The following is an 18289-nucleotide window of genomic DNA, read 5'->3' on the forward strand; positions in this document are numbered from 1 at the left end:
ACGGCCGAAATACATTAACTCAAAATATTCCCTTTTAAGTTAATGCAGAGGATACGTGTTCATCTATTGCTGGGTGGGGGCTCTCGCTGTCAGTAATGATGGGTGAAACGGTCCTATTTTAAGGGAAGGCAATGTATGAATGTATCTCATCACTCGAATCCTACTTATTATACCATCATATTTCACTAAAATCGATTGCTATTTTATCATATTTGGAGGGCACATTACAAATACATTCTTGCTCCGTACAACATATATCATAATACGAATACACAATGGTATTACTTTTTGAAGGTGATATGACCATATAACATCGTTACGTGGCATTTTTGAAATTAATGAAAAAATTAAATGCGATTGAGTATTTATAACACTTTTGAGTAGATAAGAAGGCATTTGTTCATTTTTCAAATGCAAAGAAAGATTCGGACTCTCGGTGCAAACAGAGAAGAATGCTAAATTTTACCAAATATAAATTTGGAAGTTCATAGGGGTTTCTGATAAATTGTGTCATAAAAGGAAGACAAATAAAAGCCATGTAATCATTTGGAAAGTGTACATAGCAAGATGCTCTATAGTAGATAAAAGTTGTAATTATGGAAGCTAATTATGAAAGTTTGAATTTGAACAATACTTGACATGAATCGTTTATTCAGAACTGAAAAAAGATAGTCATTTGTTGCAGGTTGTTTGCTATTTCGCATGAATCGATACTGGCAAATTTGCTGGTCTAAATACAAACATGTTTAATCTAAGAACATTAAAACTAAAATTTCTTAATCTTATCATAACGATATATAACTTCTCTTAACTGTATTAAACAAATTTCCGAGGCCCAAGGCTTGGCCCATGGTCTTTTCCAAAAAGTGTTTATAGCCCAACATTACATTCAGCAAAATTAAGCAAGAATACATGACTTTATGTTTTCTCGGGTAATCTGATTTTTTTTTTCCTTTTCAAGTATTTTCGTTAACTCCGGTACTATTTAAAATGTTTTGATGATGAACTTTAAAACTGATCATGTTTTTTAAAATATGTATACTCGGTGATCGGACGGTTCAGATAATACAATATGCTTTAGTCATGTGTAACCTTTCAACGCCTTAAATTCCTCGATGCTATATTACTACGGTTTGGACTTTATGAGTCACTGACATTTGGGTCCATACATACAATGATTTACTTCGTCCATACTGCCACAGAAAATCCAGAGTCGACTATGACGGGGATAGTGGAACACTGTGGTGGATTAGTTGAAAAGCTTCCCAATTATCATTAATATGCATATGGTATACCCTTTAATTAAAGTGTGATCTTTGCTAATCATTTGTTGCACGGCGCTAATTTGTATTTTATTATCTTCATCCGCCTCTAGATTTCGCATTTTGACTAAGCACCCATAATAATATCCCATTTAGCTAGGTCTTGTAACATTGAAACATAATTTTGAACAAAGCAACAAGTTTTGCTGAAGGAAAAATTTCATCGCAACTTACTAAATCATTGCAAAACAAAATCTGAAACTCAGTTTAATTTTTTTCTTTACTACTGCTTGATGAAGCTTATTGAAGCATGCATATATCAACAGAGATTTTCATTTAATTTAGGCATTTAGCACCCTTCGGATATTAGCAAACTTTAAGACTCAATTCCTATCGTAATTTGGTACATGTGTCTTCTATTATGATTTTTGGAGTCATAATCAGGTAGATTCGTCGCCATCAAAGGCCTAAACCTTTTCATGCACGCCTTCGTTTTTTTTTTTTTTTTTTTTGTTAGTCGATTCACTTGTAAGTCGTAACAGATTTGTTTTTTTAGGCAAGGAACGAAGGGACCTCCTACCCATCCTCCTTTTGGCACGCTGCCTCCTAACGCTCCCGGTAAGATTCTCCGAGGAGCAGAATAGATCGTATTTCTTTTCTCGCAGTATTAACTGATAGGCTGAAGTTGGCCAACTAGCCAATGAGTTTTATTATATATACATTACCCTATAAATGGATCCGGTATACATGAGTAATTAAAAAAAAAAATTGAACACAATTCGACTCTGAAAATGACATTTTAATTTAATATAAAATGTACGAATACTCTATTAAAATATTATTAATTACTAGTATCATACCCGTGGGTTGCAACAGAGACATATTAGAAGAAGAAAAAATATATCAATGAAAATAATAATTATCTAAAAATTAAGACACATGTTAATAGAAAATTTATATGATTCTGTATTTTTAATTAACTTTAATCGTGATCTCTGATAATAATTTGATGATGTGATGATTCTTTATTTTTAAGTACCAATGATATCAAATAATAGCTTGATTCGAATCTAATATCAAATATCGTACAACAATTGCAATATCGACATATAATAAGATATCAAATAACATAAATAAAAAGTGTTATCGTGTGTATGTATAGGATATATATACACACACACATATTGTAAGAGAAATATATATCCCCACACGTTCCAATTTATATTCTTCTTTGTTTCCAATTTATATTATTTTTCTTCTTTGTTTCCAATTTATAATATATACACACACACATTGATATATTATATATTGGAAATATATTTTAAATTACTCACAACAATATGTATAGAAACAAAGAAAAAGAAATAAGGAAATAAAATAAAAATTGATTTTCATTGTGATTCGTATAGAAACAAAGAAATAAGAAAATGGAAGATGGAGTTTTCTCAATTTAAGAGGAGAAATATAGAAACAAATCCGAAGTTTCATCTTTCAATCATAGCCTTGGCGGATCGGACACCCAACGTGTTTAATAATAAAATGGAGATGTCCAACTGTCCAAGACATATTATTATAAGTATGAATGTATTTTTTTCAGGGATAGATTTACCTGTATTGACAAGGATACTAAGTCACCTATATCATTTTAAAATTTTAATCATGTATATTAAAATTTTATTTTATTTTTTATATACTCTAGCTTTGCTCATAAAATATCAATTATTTACTTGTAGTATAGTGGTTAAATCTCTATTTTGTAGTTGTAGTTCAAATCTCATCCACAACATATTGTGTATTTTAAATTTCAATCTCCTTATTTAAATTTTCTAATTTTGTCTTTAATTTTCTTACTTACTAATCGTGTCAAAAAAAAAAAAAATACGAATTGTGAACATAGTGTGTAGTGGTACAAGTCTTTGTCTCTCTTCAAAGAGACACATGTTCAATTCTCGATAATAATATTTAAAACATGTTGGCGTATATCATAGCCTTCTAATCAAAAACATAAAAATAATACATTTAAAAAAAAAAAAAAAACCAATGGCAACAAATTTAGAAAATTTTCAAATCTAACACACTTTATCATTAACTTCATTTAATTAAGCTTCTGATCAAAATGTTAGTACTAACAACATTAAGTTCTCTCTGACACTAAGAAAGTATTTGGAACCGTATTTATTTTATTGATCTTCGAAAAGAGATCAGAATGTTGAGATGTTGTTAACTAAAATATTGTTGTTAATAGTATTTAGATCTGAAAATTTTCCGAATTTTACGTCACGAATTTAATTTTTTTAAATGTCAAACAAAAATATTGGCCAGGCCCGCCAGGACACCATACAGAATAAGTGGTAATCTTGATATAACCACATAAACACAGGGCACTTATCGATAATTTCTCTCAATATAAAAATGACCGTTCTTCCCCGCCAATCTGACATCCTCTTTTTCTCCCTCTCAAAAGCATCCGTACGGACACAGAGTCAGTGCGAATAGTGGTATATAAAAATCAGTCTAAACTACAGATTGATAAATTGTTTTGATCGATTGATATTTGAAATGGCGGAGATCTTATTTCGTTTTCTAGTCCCATCTCTGTTGGAAGTGGAGATCTCCATTTCAGTGGCACTGGTTTTGTTAGCTATTCTCTTCCTCTTGGGTAAGAACTCATCGCCTCTTAATCCGACAAGAGCGATTGCTCCTTTAGATGAAAAAATTAAGGTATGATCTCGGATCTCTTCTTTTAAAGTGCTTTCTTGTCCATATCGTAATTCATTTTGAATAATTCTTTAACTGTAACAAGCAATGCGATATTATTCTTATTTTTAGACGAATTTGCCTGCAGAGGAATCTCAGGAAACATCTTATGTCATCAAGGTTCTTGCTCTCATTTTAAATTAAGAGAATTATATCTCTTCAAATGTGTAAATTAGATCATTAATTGCATGTTAATTAAACTTTTTTATTGTACTTAGTTGGAGCTGTTAGCTGTCAAGTACTTGATCGGGGCAAATTTAAACGGCACATCTGAACCCTATGCTATAATAAAATGCGGTGAACAAAAGAGGTTCAGGTAAAGAAGCGCTTCTTATTTGAAAATAATATATCTCTGATCCTTTCAAAATAAGAGAGCTCGGTGCTGGCCAGTTTTAATCCCAAATAATTTATGCATTTTCTGAAATGTGTAATTCATTTGGTGATTTTACAGCTCTCTGGTGCCTAGTTCGAGAAATCCTTTGTGGGGAGAAGAATTTCTTTTCTTTGTTAACTCTCTTCCAGTCCAGGTCACCTCTCTGTTTTTTTTTTTCATTGTTCTTTTGATTAAAAAAATGTTCAATAAATCACAATTTGAAATGTCATGGTATATTGATCCATCGACCATTATTAAGGAGGATAAAAGTTGTTGTAGTACAAAGCCACAATTTTACATGGATTTTGTCATTTTGGCGCGGTAAAAACCATTGGATATAGAGCCAGTAGTGGCAACACCAAAAACTTTTTAATAAATTTGGTATCAGTTAATGTCCGTGCAGCACTATGATCTGCTATAGCCTTTAAAAATAAAAAGCAAAAAGGAGCTATTAACTCCTTACTTTTGTTAAATTTATCATGTACCATATTTGAGATACTTATATGGCCTAAATGTGGCTATTTGTTTTTCCCATGACCAGATAAATATAACAATATATGACTGGGATACAGTGTGTAAATGCAAATTACTCGGATCAGTGGTTTTACCAGTTGCAAAGGAAGGTCAGAGTGGGGCAACGTGGCATGATTTCGACAGCCAATCAGGACAGGTATGTTGTTCAATTTCTCTGAAATATTGAAACTGAGTTATTTTCTTCACATCAATCAATAAATTAAACAACAGGTAACAATACCCATCTTCAGAAAATGCTCTAAATAAGGGTTGTTGGTTTTAAGGTTGACTGTAAATGTTACTCACATTGGAGGATACTGGCACAAGAACTAGGATATCATATACAAAAACACTTCAAAATGTATTTTTTCCCTTTTTTCTTTACTAACTAGGTAGCTGCACACAGGTTTGCCTGCAGGTGAATTTATTCAAACTCCCCTCGAATTCTAACAGGTAAGTGTTTCCATTTTTGTTCTGCAGCTGTTGAAAACTTGACTTTTCCACCATTTCAAACTAAATAGTTTATCTCTTCACAGTCTACTAACAGATTTCGTGGGAGTTGAATTAAGGAAAAAGGTGTTGTTCGAAAAACAAAACCCCAGTGTGGCCCACAATGAGCCTGGCCCACTACAAGTTATTTTCAAGCTTCCCTTTGATGAGGCAAGTACCTTGCATTTTTATTTGTTCAAATAAAATCACCAATTGTGCTGAAAGTATCACCATTCACCACCCTGTTTTGATCCTTAAACTTAGTACCATTTCGGTGCGTGCCATCACACTTTTAAAAGAAAAATAGGAAGTTGGCGTGATACGAGCCATCATTTCATAGAAAGACTTCTCTATTAATGAGAAATTATTGATTCTGATATTTCTGCATAAGCTCTAGTTTTGCTCTTCATTTTGATGTACTTTTGGCACATTATTATTCGTAGGTACCAAATATTGACACACATAAAGATCGGTAAAGAGTAAACATATGTTAGAAAATAGAAAATTCTGAAAGAGAACCAGAGTTTTTTTTTTAAAAACTTTGCTGGCTACACTATATAGAAATAGAAAGAAATCAGAACAAAAACAATGTCTTTTCAGGTTGTTTATCACAGCTATTCTTGTGCTTTAGAGAGATCATTTCTTTACCATGGCCGTATGTACATCTCTGCTTGGCACCTTTGTTTCCATTGTATCATCTTCTCCAAGCAATTGAAGGTTAGTTAAATAATTTTTCTTTATTGGCAAAATTTTTTTGTTCTTACTTTATTTCCTTTTTGAAAATTGTCCAAGTAGAACATTTAACTACTAATATGCCCGTTTCATTGTTTATTATTTCTTGTATAGTTTAGGATCTCAAATACAAGTCAATGACACAAAAAGTAATGGTCTTTATTTAACTTCTTATTTATTTTTAGGTAATCATTCCCTTCGAAGACATAGATGAGGTAAATGTCTTAGCAAGCTTGCTCTTTTGGTTTGACATAAACAACTTTTGGTCTTAAATATTTTGTTCAGATTTTATTCTAACGTTATCAAAATAATTGACAACTCAGATAAAAAGAAGCCAACATGCTTTTGTGAATCCTGCCATTACCATAATTCTTCATACAGGAGCTAATGGACTCGGAGTAGCTCCACTTTGTAATCATGAAGACGGTGCGAATCAAAAGTCTTCTGATTTGATAGTTTGTATGCAAAACAGAGGAACTTACTACAAAAAGGAAAGAAATATAATAAATTGATTCTTATGTTTATAGGGAGAGTTAGATACAAATTTACATCATTTTGGAATAGAAATCGATCGTTCAGGGTTTTACGGGATGCACTTAAGAGGTATCAGGCAATGCTACAAGCAGAAAAGAAGGTTCGTACTCTACCAGGTCATTTTGTGTTGGTTAAACTTACACTCTTGTTTTGAATCCATTTTGATGTATTCAAATTAGATCCAAGTTAATATTGAGGTTCCATTTGACGTAAGTCAGAATCCAAAAGAACTAAAGCAAGATTCAAAGAAAGAACCCTTTTCATAAGCAAATATTATTCATTATTTTCTTAATGTAGGTGAATGTGCAGACGCTAATAAATATCAACCAATTGACAAGTGCGGCAAAGAGAAATGAAGAAAAGGAAGCAAGGACAAAGGTTTGTAAACCTTTCATCAACCAAGAAATTATTGTCGATGCTGTTGAGGTGAGAACCTTACAAACATCAAATCTGCATCTTAATAAAAAAAAACAGTTGTTCTTGTTTTAAATGTATTTTGATGAATTCAAATTAGATCCTCGAGTTAATATTGAGGTTCCATTTGACTTCAGTCAGAATCCAAAAAACTATAGCAAGATTCAAAGAAAGACCCCTTTTCATAAGTAAATATTATTCATTATTTTCTTAATGTAGGTAAAAGTGCAGCCGCCAATAAAAATCAACCAATTGACAAATGCGGCAAAGAGAAATGAAGAAAAAGAAACAAGGACAAAGGTTTTTAAGCCTTTCATCAACCAAGAAATTCTTGTCGATGCTGTTGATGTAAGAACCTTACAAACGTCAAATCTGCATCTTAAAAAAAAACAGTTGTTCTTTTTTCCTATTATTTTACTGAGTTTCTCCTTGCTTTCAGGATATATTCCCATGTACAGCAGAGCAGTTCTTTTCTATGTTTCTGAGTGATAATTCAAATTTTCTGATGGAGCACCGGTACAGCAAAAATGACACTGAGCTTAAGGTAATCTATCCTGTTAGTGATCAATTATAATTTGTTTATCCATTTGTTTAATGGAGGTTTTATGGCCAACCAAGGGTTTACTGAGGCCTAGGGGAGATAAATTACATCGCATACCAATCACACTGACTGTGATGAGATCCTTTGCTTTACACTTTCTATAGATAAACAATTGGAGTCCATCTGAGGAGCATGGAGGTCAAATCCGTAAATTTACCTTCAAATCACTATGTAATAGCCCTTTGTGCCCTCCATACACTGCAGTCACTGAACAACAGCATGCTACTATGTCAACTGATAAAGGGACTTTGGTATCTTGATTTTGAACACACTTTTTTTTTCCTTTTGTTTTTATAAAAATATATTTTCTCAAGTAATTTTTATTTTCATGTTTTATTGCTGTGCCTCAGTTGTATGAGACGGTACAGCAGGCCCATGATGTTCCTTTCGGTTCTTACTTTGAGGTACTCTTTTTTAACTACCTATTTTCCTCCTTTTATTATTTTTTTATTTGAGGCTATAATCCAGTTTTCTTATGTAAATCAGATACACTGTAGATGGTGTCTCAGAACAAAATCTGAGTCTTCATGTCAGATGGTCATAAAGATTGGTTAGTTGCTTGCTCATTTAGAATGCAGTTTCGCGTCCTCTTGTCTTCATTTTTACTTCTGAATATAAAATTTGATTATGCATTTTGCTAGGTGTGCATATGAAGAAATGGTGCATTCTTCAGTCCAGAATAAAATCTGGGGCAACCGAAGAGGTACTGCCCTCGTATTCTCTCTCTTTAGTTTAAATTTTATTTTTCTAGATAGACTAAAAGGCACTCAACTTTCTCTTTTTTCGACTTTCCTTTTGCAGTATAAGAAAGAAGTGAATCAAATTTTGGAGGAGGCTAGAGCTTATCTTTTAAAGAAAGACGACCCGGAGAAGGATTCGGCACAAGGCACAGTTTAGCCATGAAATGTTCTGATATAATACCAACGTAAGATCACTATGTACATTAATGTATAATAACAAGAAATAAAGCGTTGTATCATATGTGTTCGTGTAGCTCTGTTTTCTTTTAATGCGCCTCAATTTGTACAGTTAAAGAACTCATAAAAGCCTATTTATAAACAAACGATTGAAAGAAAATATATATAATTCTGCCATCTTATGCTTGTGATCTCTTGAAGCTTACATATAGCACATTTCCTACATCACATAGATCACCTTAACCATATTTCCTTTGTCAAACTAAAAAAACAAACCAACCAAAGAAATAAAAAATCTAAGCCTCGTCCTCTATATTACAACATGTCATCCATACATTCATAAACTCAAGAAAACTAGTCAAGATTCCATCAGTAAGCAGCTACTACTAGCTGAACTACCACCTATTATTGAACAAGGAGCTGCTTCTCTTACCATAAGTTTCACATTTCTCGACCCGATAGAATCAATCACATCGACACACTCTAGCAGATCTAAATCATTACTCAAATTGACCCACTCTTCCTCATCATCCTTGTATTTGATTTGAAAAGACCCACTTAACAATTTAAACCTCTTTTCGAGCTCTTCAGATAGCTTTTCATACCCCATAGATGGAACAAATTTGAATCGCACCGTGTCATCTTTGTACGAAGCCTTAACCGTTACAAAGGGAACAGCACTGCTGGTATCACCGCTCGTGGGTTTTTCACAATTAGGTTTTTTCTTGAAAGTGGGATGGCTTGATGCACTACCACTAGAAGAATCAGTCATGCTAGAAGAAGAAGGGTGGCTCTGATCCTGAGCGCCACCATTACGATCAAAATCCAAATTTTCAGTTTGAAGTTGATCTAGAGGCTCCTTTGGGTGCTCAATTGGAGATGCGTAGTCAGGTAGCTCTATCTTTGGGACAGACAGGGGTACTGTTTGCTTATCGGGCTCAGACCCGGTAACAAGACAACCCATGGCAGGGTCATACTTAAAAGCACCTCCCTCGACACCTTGAACTGAGTTTATTACATGTTGGATCTTCTTCAGTGATCTGTTGACTTTGTTTATCTTGCGAGATGGCCATCTTGCTATACCATGCTGCCTACAGATGCGTTTTAAGGTTGTAGGGCACACTGCCACAGAAAATTGTGAACGCTTGTCAAAATTAAAAACTTACATATTATTAGTTGGTCAAAATAATTAATTTACCACAAAAAGCAAATGAATCAATGGAAAATGGTTGTACATGTCAGGATCTTGTAAGGAAAGGGTTAGTACCAGCAAGCTCGTGTACACTTCGCCAGACAGTAATGAGAAAATAATTTGTTGCGGACTAAGTACAAAATGATAATACTGTTCCAGTCATGGCTGACACCATCACAAAAAGGATGGAATTACTTACCCCCAAGGCTCTTGGCTGCATCTTTTAGGCTTCCTGAGAAATATTTTTGAAGAACACTCAAGCTTATATTTTTCTCTGCTGTGCTTCTTTTTCTCTCCATGTTTCTTGTTGAACTAGATTGAGCCTGAAACCACAACATTTCAAATTCATTTGTCACATCCTTTTACCAAATCAAATCCTACAAATCAAAGGCATTGGAAAAACTGCCCCTCTTCATTGGCATGCCCATTTTGGCTAGCATACCTTTTAACATATGCTTTTGTTCAGTATACCTTTTAATTGTTACAGTTTTGCGTGGATTTTGCTCTGCAGATGCAGTCAATCAAGAACATTACCAACTTATAAAAATAGTGAGATAGAATAGAGATTACAGAAAAGAAGAACCTTTTCGTTATGCATTTCTCCAACCTCATCATAACTCAATTTTGTAATTTCATCCCCGCCCGAATCAATATCAGCACCATCAGAATGCCCCCAAAGGACCTCATCTACATCACAATGGTCCGCCTTGTAAACCGCACTAAACTCAGCCTGTGACACCGTCCTCAGGCTCTTGCAAATCCTCTGCATGGTACCTGACAAGTTGTTTAGCAACAGCTGCTGCTCCTCACATCCTGTGCAAGTAACCGGCAGAAAGAACTCTAGAACATAATCATCACTTCCCGTAAGATTGCTTCTCAACCGCACTGCAACTGCAGCACGCAGCCCTGACTTTCTTGCATGGTGTGCAAGTGGGTAGTCTCTGATCGAGTATTCTCTCACGTCAGAAGAGAAAAAGGGTACATTGGATTCTAGGGCTTTACCAGCAATTCCCTGACCAGGCTCAAGCATGTGTTCAGTACATGCATGGAGAAACTGTTGCATGTGTGGGTCGTTAGCATAGCACGCTGGTTCATGTATCTGGAGCATGGTTTTGGACTGTAGACCGGTAAAATTTGTAGGTTCACGGGTAGGGATCCATGTCAGTGCAAGAGGGAGCATGTGTGCATGGCAGATTGCCCGAAGCACGTCTAGTATTTCAGCAAATGCCAGTTTTTGACTTTTTGTAAGGCTCTGTTTGTTAAGTATAAAATAAGATGAAAGTTAGCTTCCAGAAATTGGGACCAAAAGAAAGGGAAGAAAAAAGAAATTATTATGATTATTAATATACCTGGTGCAGGAACAACTGCGGTTTTGTCGTACTCAGATTGACAGCCTGAAAAATGAAGAATGACAAAAGAATTGCATTATAATTTTATTGTAGGAAATGACAAGAAAAATGTAGAGGGTTCTTCTATCACAGGTTTTTTGTGCAACAAGTAGCCACAGTTTCTCTTATTTCAGTATGCATCACAAACGAAAGGAATCTGTAACAGTAGATCTTGCTCTGAGCTTGATGCATGTATGCCCAAATTTGTAACTTTGAAACTGCTTTGAAAGAAGATCAAGAGGCCAAAAAGCTAATGCACCAGCTTGATTTTTCTTTTTGTGACAACTTGACCTTTGTAGAAAACAATCCCAACAATCGACAGCTTTTTACCAATCAACGATACTTTGGATGTTGAACAAGATCATCTGTACGGATTCGTTGTTTGGGTAACAGATTTTGATATAAGAGAAGTTGTGGCAACTTATGGCACCAAAAATCTTGTGGTAGCACATTACCCTGAGATTGTTTTAGAAGTCAACATGTAGACCAAATCAGCACCAGCTGGTATAGTGTCTGGTTGATTTTGCACAAAAAGACACTACAGAAATTATTGGTTTGTACAAGGTATTGGTCAAGAGATTATGCAATTTGGGACCAAAATCTACCAGTTTGTCTCTCAACCCAAGAAATTACCAGAAGCATTTGCTTAAGAAACTAACCTGCAAAGCATTGCAAACACTATCCATCTCAACATCAAAATCAGCTTTCTCTCTCTTGGTCACGAGCTCAAGCACAGCCACACAAGACCCGACTGCCGGATCAAAAACCGGCACACCCATAGAACCATGGACCTCATTATTAATCGCATGCTCCCTCCTTACGAACTCTTGGTCTCGATAGTAAAGGATATTAGTGGTCCATTCGGGCATACCTGATGTAAAGACCCGACCAGGTAATCCCTCCTTAGCTGGGAAAACATATGCCCTTGAAATTTCACGGTACTCGGATAAAACTTGGTCGAGCAAAAAGGGCTGGTCTGAGGTGGTTAAAAAATAATTATCTCCTTGTTTAACAGGAAGCCAAACTTGAGCTAAAATGCCACTATATGAAGACTCCTTGAAGAGAGAGAGAGCCTTCAGCATCCTTTCGGGTAGAGATATACCTGTTATAGGTTTTGGTGGCATACTGGTACATTCTACCCGGTTTTCATCTCTTGGGTCTGGGTTTGTTGTGGGCCCGAACTGTGAGAGGTTATCATACCTGTTTGACGCTGGTGAGGCTAGCTGAGATAAACTGCCGTATACCTGGTGCGCGCCAAGTTCATTTGGGAGAAATTGGTCGGAGAAACTGTCAAAATTCAAAAGGGCTGACAAAAAGAAGGGATCATCAGAGAAGGGGCTCCCAATGCCTTGATTGGAAGGTGATAAACTATCCATGTCGTATTTTTTTTTTTTTTTCACAATTTCACCTATTTGGAGTGAACCAAAGCTAAAGATGGAAACTATCTGCTTCAAGTATAATCAAAGTGATCCCTATCAGAAGTAGCAACGATTAGCTAATTCCCAGGTTAAGAAAATATCTCCCAAACCTTTGCCATAGTCAACCAAAAATCTTAGATTAATAATTCGGAGGAGACGAAAGATCACTTTACGAGCTTCCGAATCTAAGATTTCTAGAGAGAAAGGTTTAAGCAGAAAAACTAAGTAACTAAGATCCTATTCAAGCTTAAGCTCAGGTGGAGAAGAGATAACCAGAAAAGCCCCAAATTTAGATTGAAATTAGAGATGGTTGAATCTGGCGTAGGCAAAGAAGAATCCTGGAGTCCTACAAAGGGGGGAGAATTAGAAAGAGAGAGGAGAGAGATAAGATTCGATCGAAGTGTTTTGACCAATTTGCCCGTGAAGTTCTCTGTCCATTAAAAAAACAAGTTTTAAGTAGACTTGGTCTACTATTTGATCGGGCGGAGACGGTAATGTGATCCACTAGTAAGTCACTTGATGATTTACTGCAGAAATGCACCGAGCCCAGTGGAAAATATTCTATTAGCTGCTCTCGGTTCTGATTCCTGAGTCCGCATCATCTGCATTAACTCAAAAGAGCATCTTTTGAGTTAATAGATATTGACCGTCCAATTGTAAACGGAGCCCATCCGATCCCAGCCTAAAACAAATGGGTCTTTAATATTAGTGTGGATTTAATTCGAACGGATCTTAAAGCTGATCAGACAGTCCAGATGTACTAACTCAAAAGATTCCTTTTTGAGTCAATGCAGAGGATACGAAATCCTGATTCCTCCTGGTTCCCAGTTCTATTGAGTCATTGACATCTTTTTTCCGGCTTTCTTAGGTTGCGGATTCTTCTTTTCCTCAATATTGTACTTTTTAATGTTGCTGCAAGAAACGCGGCCATTTTTATTAATATTCTTAAAAAAATAGAAAATTTTAAAAATGCCCCTCTCTCTAATTTTTTTTCATACATGCCCTGACCGCCTGGGCCTGGGGCGGCCCAAAACAGCTAGTGAGGCGCCCCAGGGCCCGGCGGCCCATACCTTAAGTGAGGCGCCACCCCCTGGGGCGCCCCACTAGTCCTGTGATTTAAACGCATTTTCTGCCTCTGTCACTTCCCGATCTCAGACCTTCTCTGGAGGCGATAACTGGGGAAAATAGGTATGTTTTTTTAATTATAATAATTAGTAATTATAATTATAATAATTAGTAATTACTGTTCCAAATTTACTGTTGCACTTACTGTAGCGTACTGTACATTACTGTTGACATTTACTGTAGCGTACTGTACATTTACTGTTGACCTGTACTGTATCGTACTGTACATTATTGTTGGTATTTACTGCAGCGTACTGTACAATTACTGTAGCAATTGCTGTACACCTACTGTAGAAAAATTGTAATTTTTTTTAATTTTGTTTATTTATTTTTCAATTAGTCATTTATTAATGTACCCATTATTATGTCATGTAATACTTGTAAATTTTTTTTTTAAAATGTAGTTTGTTAAAGAAGAGATGTTAGTTGCACTGTATGTCGGCGGCAAGCTAGAAAGGGATGAAGATGGCGTGCATTACACGAAAGAAGTCGCATTTGGCTTCGAGATTAATGAAAATACCACATTTGAGGAACTGAAGCAGCTAATATACGAAAAGACATCTGTAAACCCCAACAGGTATGAAATAGAGTTGGCTACACGGATTGACAACTCACGTGGGGGGGGGGGTAGACCTTACTTTGTTAAGTTTCCAATAACAGATGCCAATTTGTGGAGAGTTGTGTATACTCAATTTGTAGCTTGTGGGGTCCCGGTAATGGACATATATTCGAAGAGGGTTCCCCGCACGAGGGCTGGACCTTCAAGTTCGGCTGGGGCTGGACCTTCAGGTTATGACAACCAGGGGTACCATCAGCACTCCCCTTATGACCACCAGGAGTACCACCAGCAATCCCCTTATGACAACCAGGGGTACCACCAGGAGTATCACAGCCCCGGTAATGACAACCAGGGGTACCACAACTCCCCAGAAAATACTGAAGAGTTACCACTACCACCCAGACAGACACCCATAATCCCTAGATTTCCAACTATGCCAGAGTCAGGACCGGTACCCGTTAATCGAAATGATGTTGATGTTGATGTTGATGTTGATGCTATTGATGCCGTACCAGAAAGAGAAATGGAAACGGGGGATGAATACCAAGGGGTTTGGGAAGATGATGACTTATCAGATGGTGATGCAAATGTAGCAGGGTTGTCCAGGGCAGAAAAATTCCCGATTAGAGGTCGGGGGAATAAGCATCCGGTTGCCACATTCAACGACACCACAGCTTTCGAAGAGGCAGACATTAGTTTCTTTGGTCCTCGTGTTGTATACAACAAAGAACTTGCCGCAGGGCAAGTTTATACCAGCGTAGACGAGCTTGTAAAGAAAATATATGAGACTCATGTTCACGGCAACTGGGAATGTATAATACACAAAAGGGACCGAACAAGGTTAGTTGTGCTTTGTTCAACTCACCCGCACTACGAGTTCCGCCTTTTTGCAACCCCTGCGGGTTCAGGGGAAGCATGGATGATTAAGAAGTGCGAACCACCTCATACATGCAAGTCTGCGTTCACAAGGACAGACCATTCAAATCTGACAGCATCACTAATTGCCGATGCAATTGAGGAGGACATTAAGTTGGATCCATCGATGAGCATCAAGGCGGTGGCTATGACCGTCAGACACAAATACAAATATGTAATCCCAAAATACAACAGGCTGTGGAGAGGTCGTGAACTTGCGATTTGCAGGATATTTGGTAGTTGGAAGGACTCATATGGCTATCTGGCACCATTGCTCCAGGCCATGGCAAGTACAAATGTCGGCACCGTATATGAGCGATGGCATGGCCCTTTTTTTGATAAAGACGGTGTACTAATAGAGGGAGCTAAACAATTCAAGGGCATAGCATGGGCTTTTGGTCCTTGTATCCAGGCTGTGCCATACATCAGACCTGTTATCAGCATTGATGCATGCTTCATGTCTGGCCGTTACGAGGGGAGACTACTCATAGCATGCGCATATGATGCTGAGAACCAGCTGTTGCCTTTGGCGTTTGCAATTGTTCGTAAAGAGGACGGCGAGAACTGGGGATTCTTTATGCAGTTTTTAAGAAGACGGGTGATTGGGGAAGGGAAGTTTTTCTGTGTGATATCAGACCAGCACAAAGGAATAAAATATGTTTTTGATCGTGAAGATTACGGTTGGTCAACACGTACTGGCCAGTGTGTGCACAGGTTGTGTATGCAACACGTTGCGGAGAACCTTTCCAAGGCAACCGGAGGCGACACGTGGGTTACTGATACATTTAGATGGAATTGCAGAAAGAAAAAGCCGAGAAGGGTGGTAGAGATGACTAGCAGTTTTGCAAGGGTACATGCATTTCAATTGTTTACATATATTATTGTACTTTAAGAAAACAATTTTTTTTTACTACAATTGTTTACTTACATTATTCTATTTCCTTATTTTCTATGTAGTACATGCCAAAGGCAAATCTCTACTTAATGAAGGTGGGGAAAAATAATCCCCGAGATGTCAACGAAGATCCAGCATACGAGAAAATATATCAATCCCGGGATGGAGGTTGGCGTTGGGGAATTATGACCACCAACGGATCCGAGTCGCTGAATGCAGTATTCAAGCAGAGCCGGATGTTGCCTGTGGCTGCAGTTGTAGAGGACACATTCTACAAGTTAAATGCCTGGTTTCAGGAACGGCGTGCTAAGGCCGCAGAATTAATAAGGATGAACCAGTCATTTTCAACAAGGGTGGAGGAGAAACTAAGACGACACAGAGACAAAGGTGCAACCATGACCGTGATCCCGATGGGTAACGATGGAACAGAATTCGAAGTGCAAAATCCAAATGAGTACGTTCCTACCACCCGTAAACCAGACGGCACTATGGCGTTTGTCAAGAGGGCTTGCAAGTACGTGGTTAAATTCGGAGATGCCAGGGCGGTAACCTGTACATGCCAAGGACCCCAGCTAAGTCACATACCCTGCAGTCACGTGATGGCGGTATGCCGAGTGAGGAACTACTGTGAGGATCACTATGTTGCTGACATGTACCGTACCGATTACCTTGCTTCCACTTGGGGTGGATCTTTCCATTCTTATCCTGATCAGCATGAGTGGCCTACATATGTCGGAGATAGAATATTACCTTCAGAAGGATGGATAAGAAAGGGAAGGAGGAGACACAAGCGTATTGTAATGACCATGGACGAGATGGGTGGTAGGCGACCGTCGGGAAATCGGGCTCGCCGTTCTGTTTCCGACAGGCGCAGGGCAGGTACGTAGAATTGTACAAAATTTATTTATGCTTTAATTATATTACTAACTGAATTGCATTGTTACATTTAGATGCAATAAACGAACACAACGAAAGAGAAAATGCCAGAGTTGTCGCTGAAGCAACCGGTAGAACACAACCCCCTCCTCCTGTAAGCCAATCATCTAGTAGCCAAGCCTCTACAAGTAATGCCGCACCTGCCACTGGTACCAGAAGAACTAGTCGTTTGTTAGGTTTATTCAGACGTGGTGGCAGATAAACTTGCTATTTTGCTTATGCGAATTGATTTATTTGGTATATGTGTATGTGTATGTGTATGTGTATGTGTATGTGTATGTGTATGTGTGTATGTATATGTATATGTATGTGTATGTGTATGTGTATGTGTATGTGTATGTGTATGTGTGAGTTTTTTTGTATGTGTATGTGTATATATGTATGTGTATATGTGTATGTGTATGTGTATGTGCATGTGTGTATGTGTATGTGTGTATATTATACATATAGTTCACCAAAGAAATAAAAATAAAAATTAAAGTTATAAAAATTTACGACATCACTTCGTAAATATATCAAATATTATATTTTTTGGCATACACATACACATACACATATACATAATATTTTATTTTTTGACATACACATATACATAAACCCAACACTTTTTTCAACAAAATTATTCAAATCAAAATACTAAGATTTCTCAAAAAAAAAAAAAAAAAAAAACCAAATTACTAATGGGGCGCCCCAGGGGGTGGCGCCTCACTTGGGGTATGGGCCGCCGGGCCCTGGGGCGCCTCACTTGGTGTTTTGGGCCGCCCCTGGTCCAGGCGGTCAGGGCATATTTAAAAAAAAATAAGGAACAGGGTTATTTTTAAAATTTTCTTTTTTTTCAGGGATATTAATAAAAATGGCCGCAAGAAACGCATCTCCCATGAGATACCATTCATCTCCCTGATAAATGCACATTGCCTCGACTGAATGTTTGCAAAAAACTTTATTCTTCTCGCATGTTAGTTAAATTTTTTTTTTATTAATGTTGTATGTTAGTTAAATTATTGACTCTAAATATGAGTTTTGAGGCTCCAATTTTGATTTTTGAGCTTTCTAATAGCCAATTCATGTCGTTCAATAAAATTTCAAGAGTTTTATTTTGGTTGAAAGATTTAATTGTTTTAAGTATTTTATTTTGTTTAATTAGACAGTGCTTGAAAGTTATTTAATATAGTTATTATTTTTTAATATTTTATATAAAGTTTTTTTTGGTGGGCAAACCTATGACGATTTTGTTCGGGCAATAAAAAGCATTTTCTTTGTTTAAATGTC

At 36.7% G+C, this 18289-nt stretch overlaps 3 protein-coding genes across 3 annotated transcripts; 2 read left to right on the forward strand and 1 right to left on the reverse strand.

The window, feature by feature from the left end:
* Positions 1-3696: 3696 nt before the first annotated feature.
* On the forward strand, positions 3697-8677 carry LOC144566081 (BAG-associated GRAM protein 1-like). Its single transcript, XM_078315948.1, has 19 exons — positions 3697-3983; positions 4092-4139; positions 4238-4335; positions 4471-4546; positions 4934-5062; positions 5312-5358; positions 5442-5565; positions 5995-6111; positions 6312-6341; positions 6450-6552; positions 6654-6760; positions 6958-7086; positions 7294-7422; positions 7514-7618; positions 7780-7926; positions 8026-8079; positions 8162-8225; positions 8317-8378; positions 8477-8677. The coding sequence occupies exons 1-19, from the start codon at positions 3822-3824 to the stop codon at positions 8570-8572; spliced, it is 1827 nt and encodes a 608-aa protein (XP_078172074.1). The 5' UTR covers positions 3697-3821; the 3' UTR covers positions 8573-8677.
* Positions 8678-8741: 64 nt separating this feature from the next.
* LOC144566080 (Plant regulator RWP-RK family protein) lies at positions 8742-12975 on the reverse strand. The gene is made up of 5 exons (XM_078315947.1): positions 11832-12975; positions 11134-11178; positions 10368-11036; positions 9984-10107; positions 8742-9714 (listed from the first exon to the last, which is right to left on the reverse strand). Exons 1-5 carry the CDS (start codon positions 12546-12548, stop codon positions 8951-8953), a joined length of 2319 nt encoding a protein of 772 aa, XP_078172073.1. The 5' UTR covers positions 12549-12975; the 3' UTR covers positions 8742-8950.
* Positions 12976-15193: 2218 nt separating this feature from the next.
* Positions 15194-17222, forward strand: LOC144566636 (uncharacterized). The gene is made up of 3 exons (XM_078316676.1): positions 15194-16039; positions 16147-16963; positions 17035-17222. The coding sequence occupies exons 1-3, from the start codon at positions 15194-15196 to the stop codon at positions 17220-17222; spliced, it is 1851 nt and encodes a 616-aa protein (XP_078172802.1).
* Positions 17223-18289: the final 1067 nt, after the last annotated feature.

This window comes from Carex rostrata, chromosome 15 (assembly GCF_964058835.1).
Source record: "Carex rostrata chromosome 15, lpCarRost1.2, whole genome shotgun sequence".
Lineage (NCBI taxonomy): Eukaryota > Viridiplantae > Streptophyta > Magnoliopsida > Poales > Cyperaceae > Carex > Carex rostrata.

Excerpts from the sequence above, each read along its gene's own strand:
- LOC144566080 (XM_078315947.1), bottom strand. The coding sequence starts at position 12,548 with ATGGATAGTTTATCACCTTCCAATCAAGGCATTGGGAGCCCCTTCTCT. Across the intron at positions 11,037-11,133 it reads CGCAGTTGTTCCTGCACCAG|AGCCTTACAAAAAGTCAAAA; the intron begins GTATATTAATAA and ends CTTAACAAACAG. Across the intron at positions 10,108-10,367 it reads GAGAAATGCATAACGAAAAG|GCTCAATCTAGTTCAACAAG; the intron begins GTTCTTCTTTTC and ends TTGTGGTTTCAG.
- LOC144566636 (XM_078316676.1), top strand. The coding sequence starts at position 15,194 with ATGATTAAGAAGTGCGAACCACCTCATACATGCAAGTCTGCGTTCACA. Across the intron at positions 16,040-16,146 it reads TGACTAGCAGTTTTGCAAGG|TACATGCCAAAGGCAAATCT; the intron begins GTACATGCATTT and ends TTTTCTATGTAG. Across the intron at positions 16,964-17,034 it reads TTCCGACAGGCGCAGGGCAG|ATGCAATAAACGAACACAAC; the intron begins GTACGTAGAATT and ends TGTTACATTTAG.
- LOC144566081 (XM_078315948.1), top strand. The coding sequence starts at position 3,822 with ATGGCGGAGATCTTATTTCGTTTTCTAGTCCCATCTCTGTTGGAAGTG. Across the intron at positions 4,336-4,470 it reads GGTGAACAAAAGAGGTTCAG|CTCTCTGGTGCCTAGTTCGA; the intron begins GTAAAGAAGCGC and ends GTGATTTTACAG. Across the intron at positions 8,080-8,161 it reads CTTTCGGTTCTTACTTTGAG|ATACACTGTAGATGGTGTCT; the intron begins GTACTCTTTTTT and ends TATGTAAATCAG.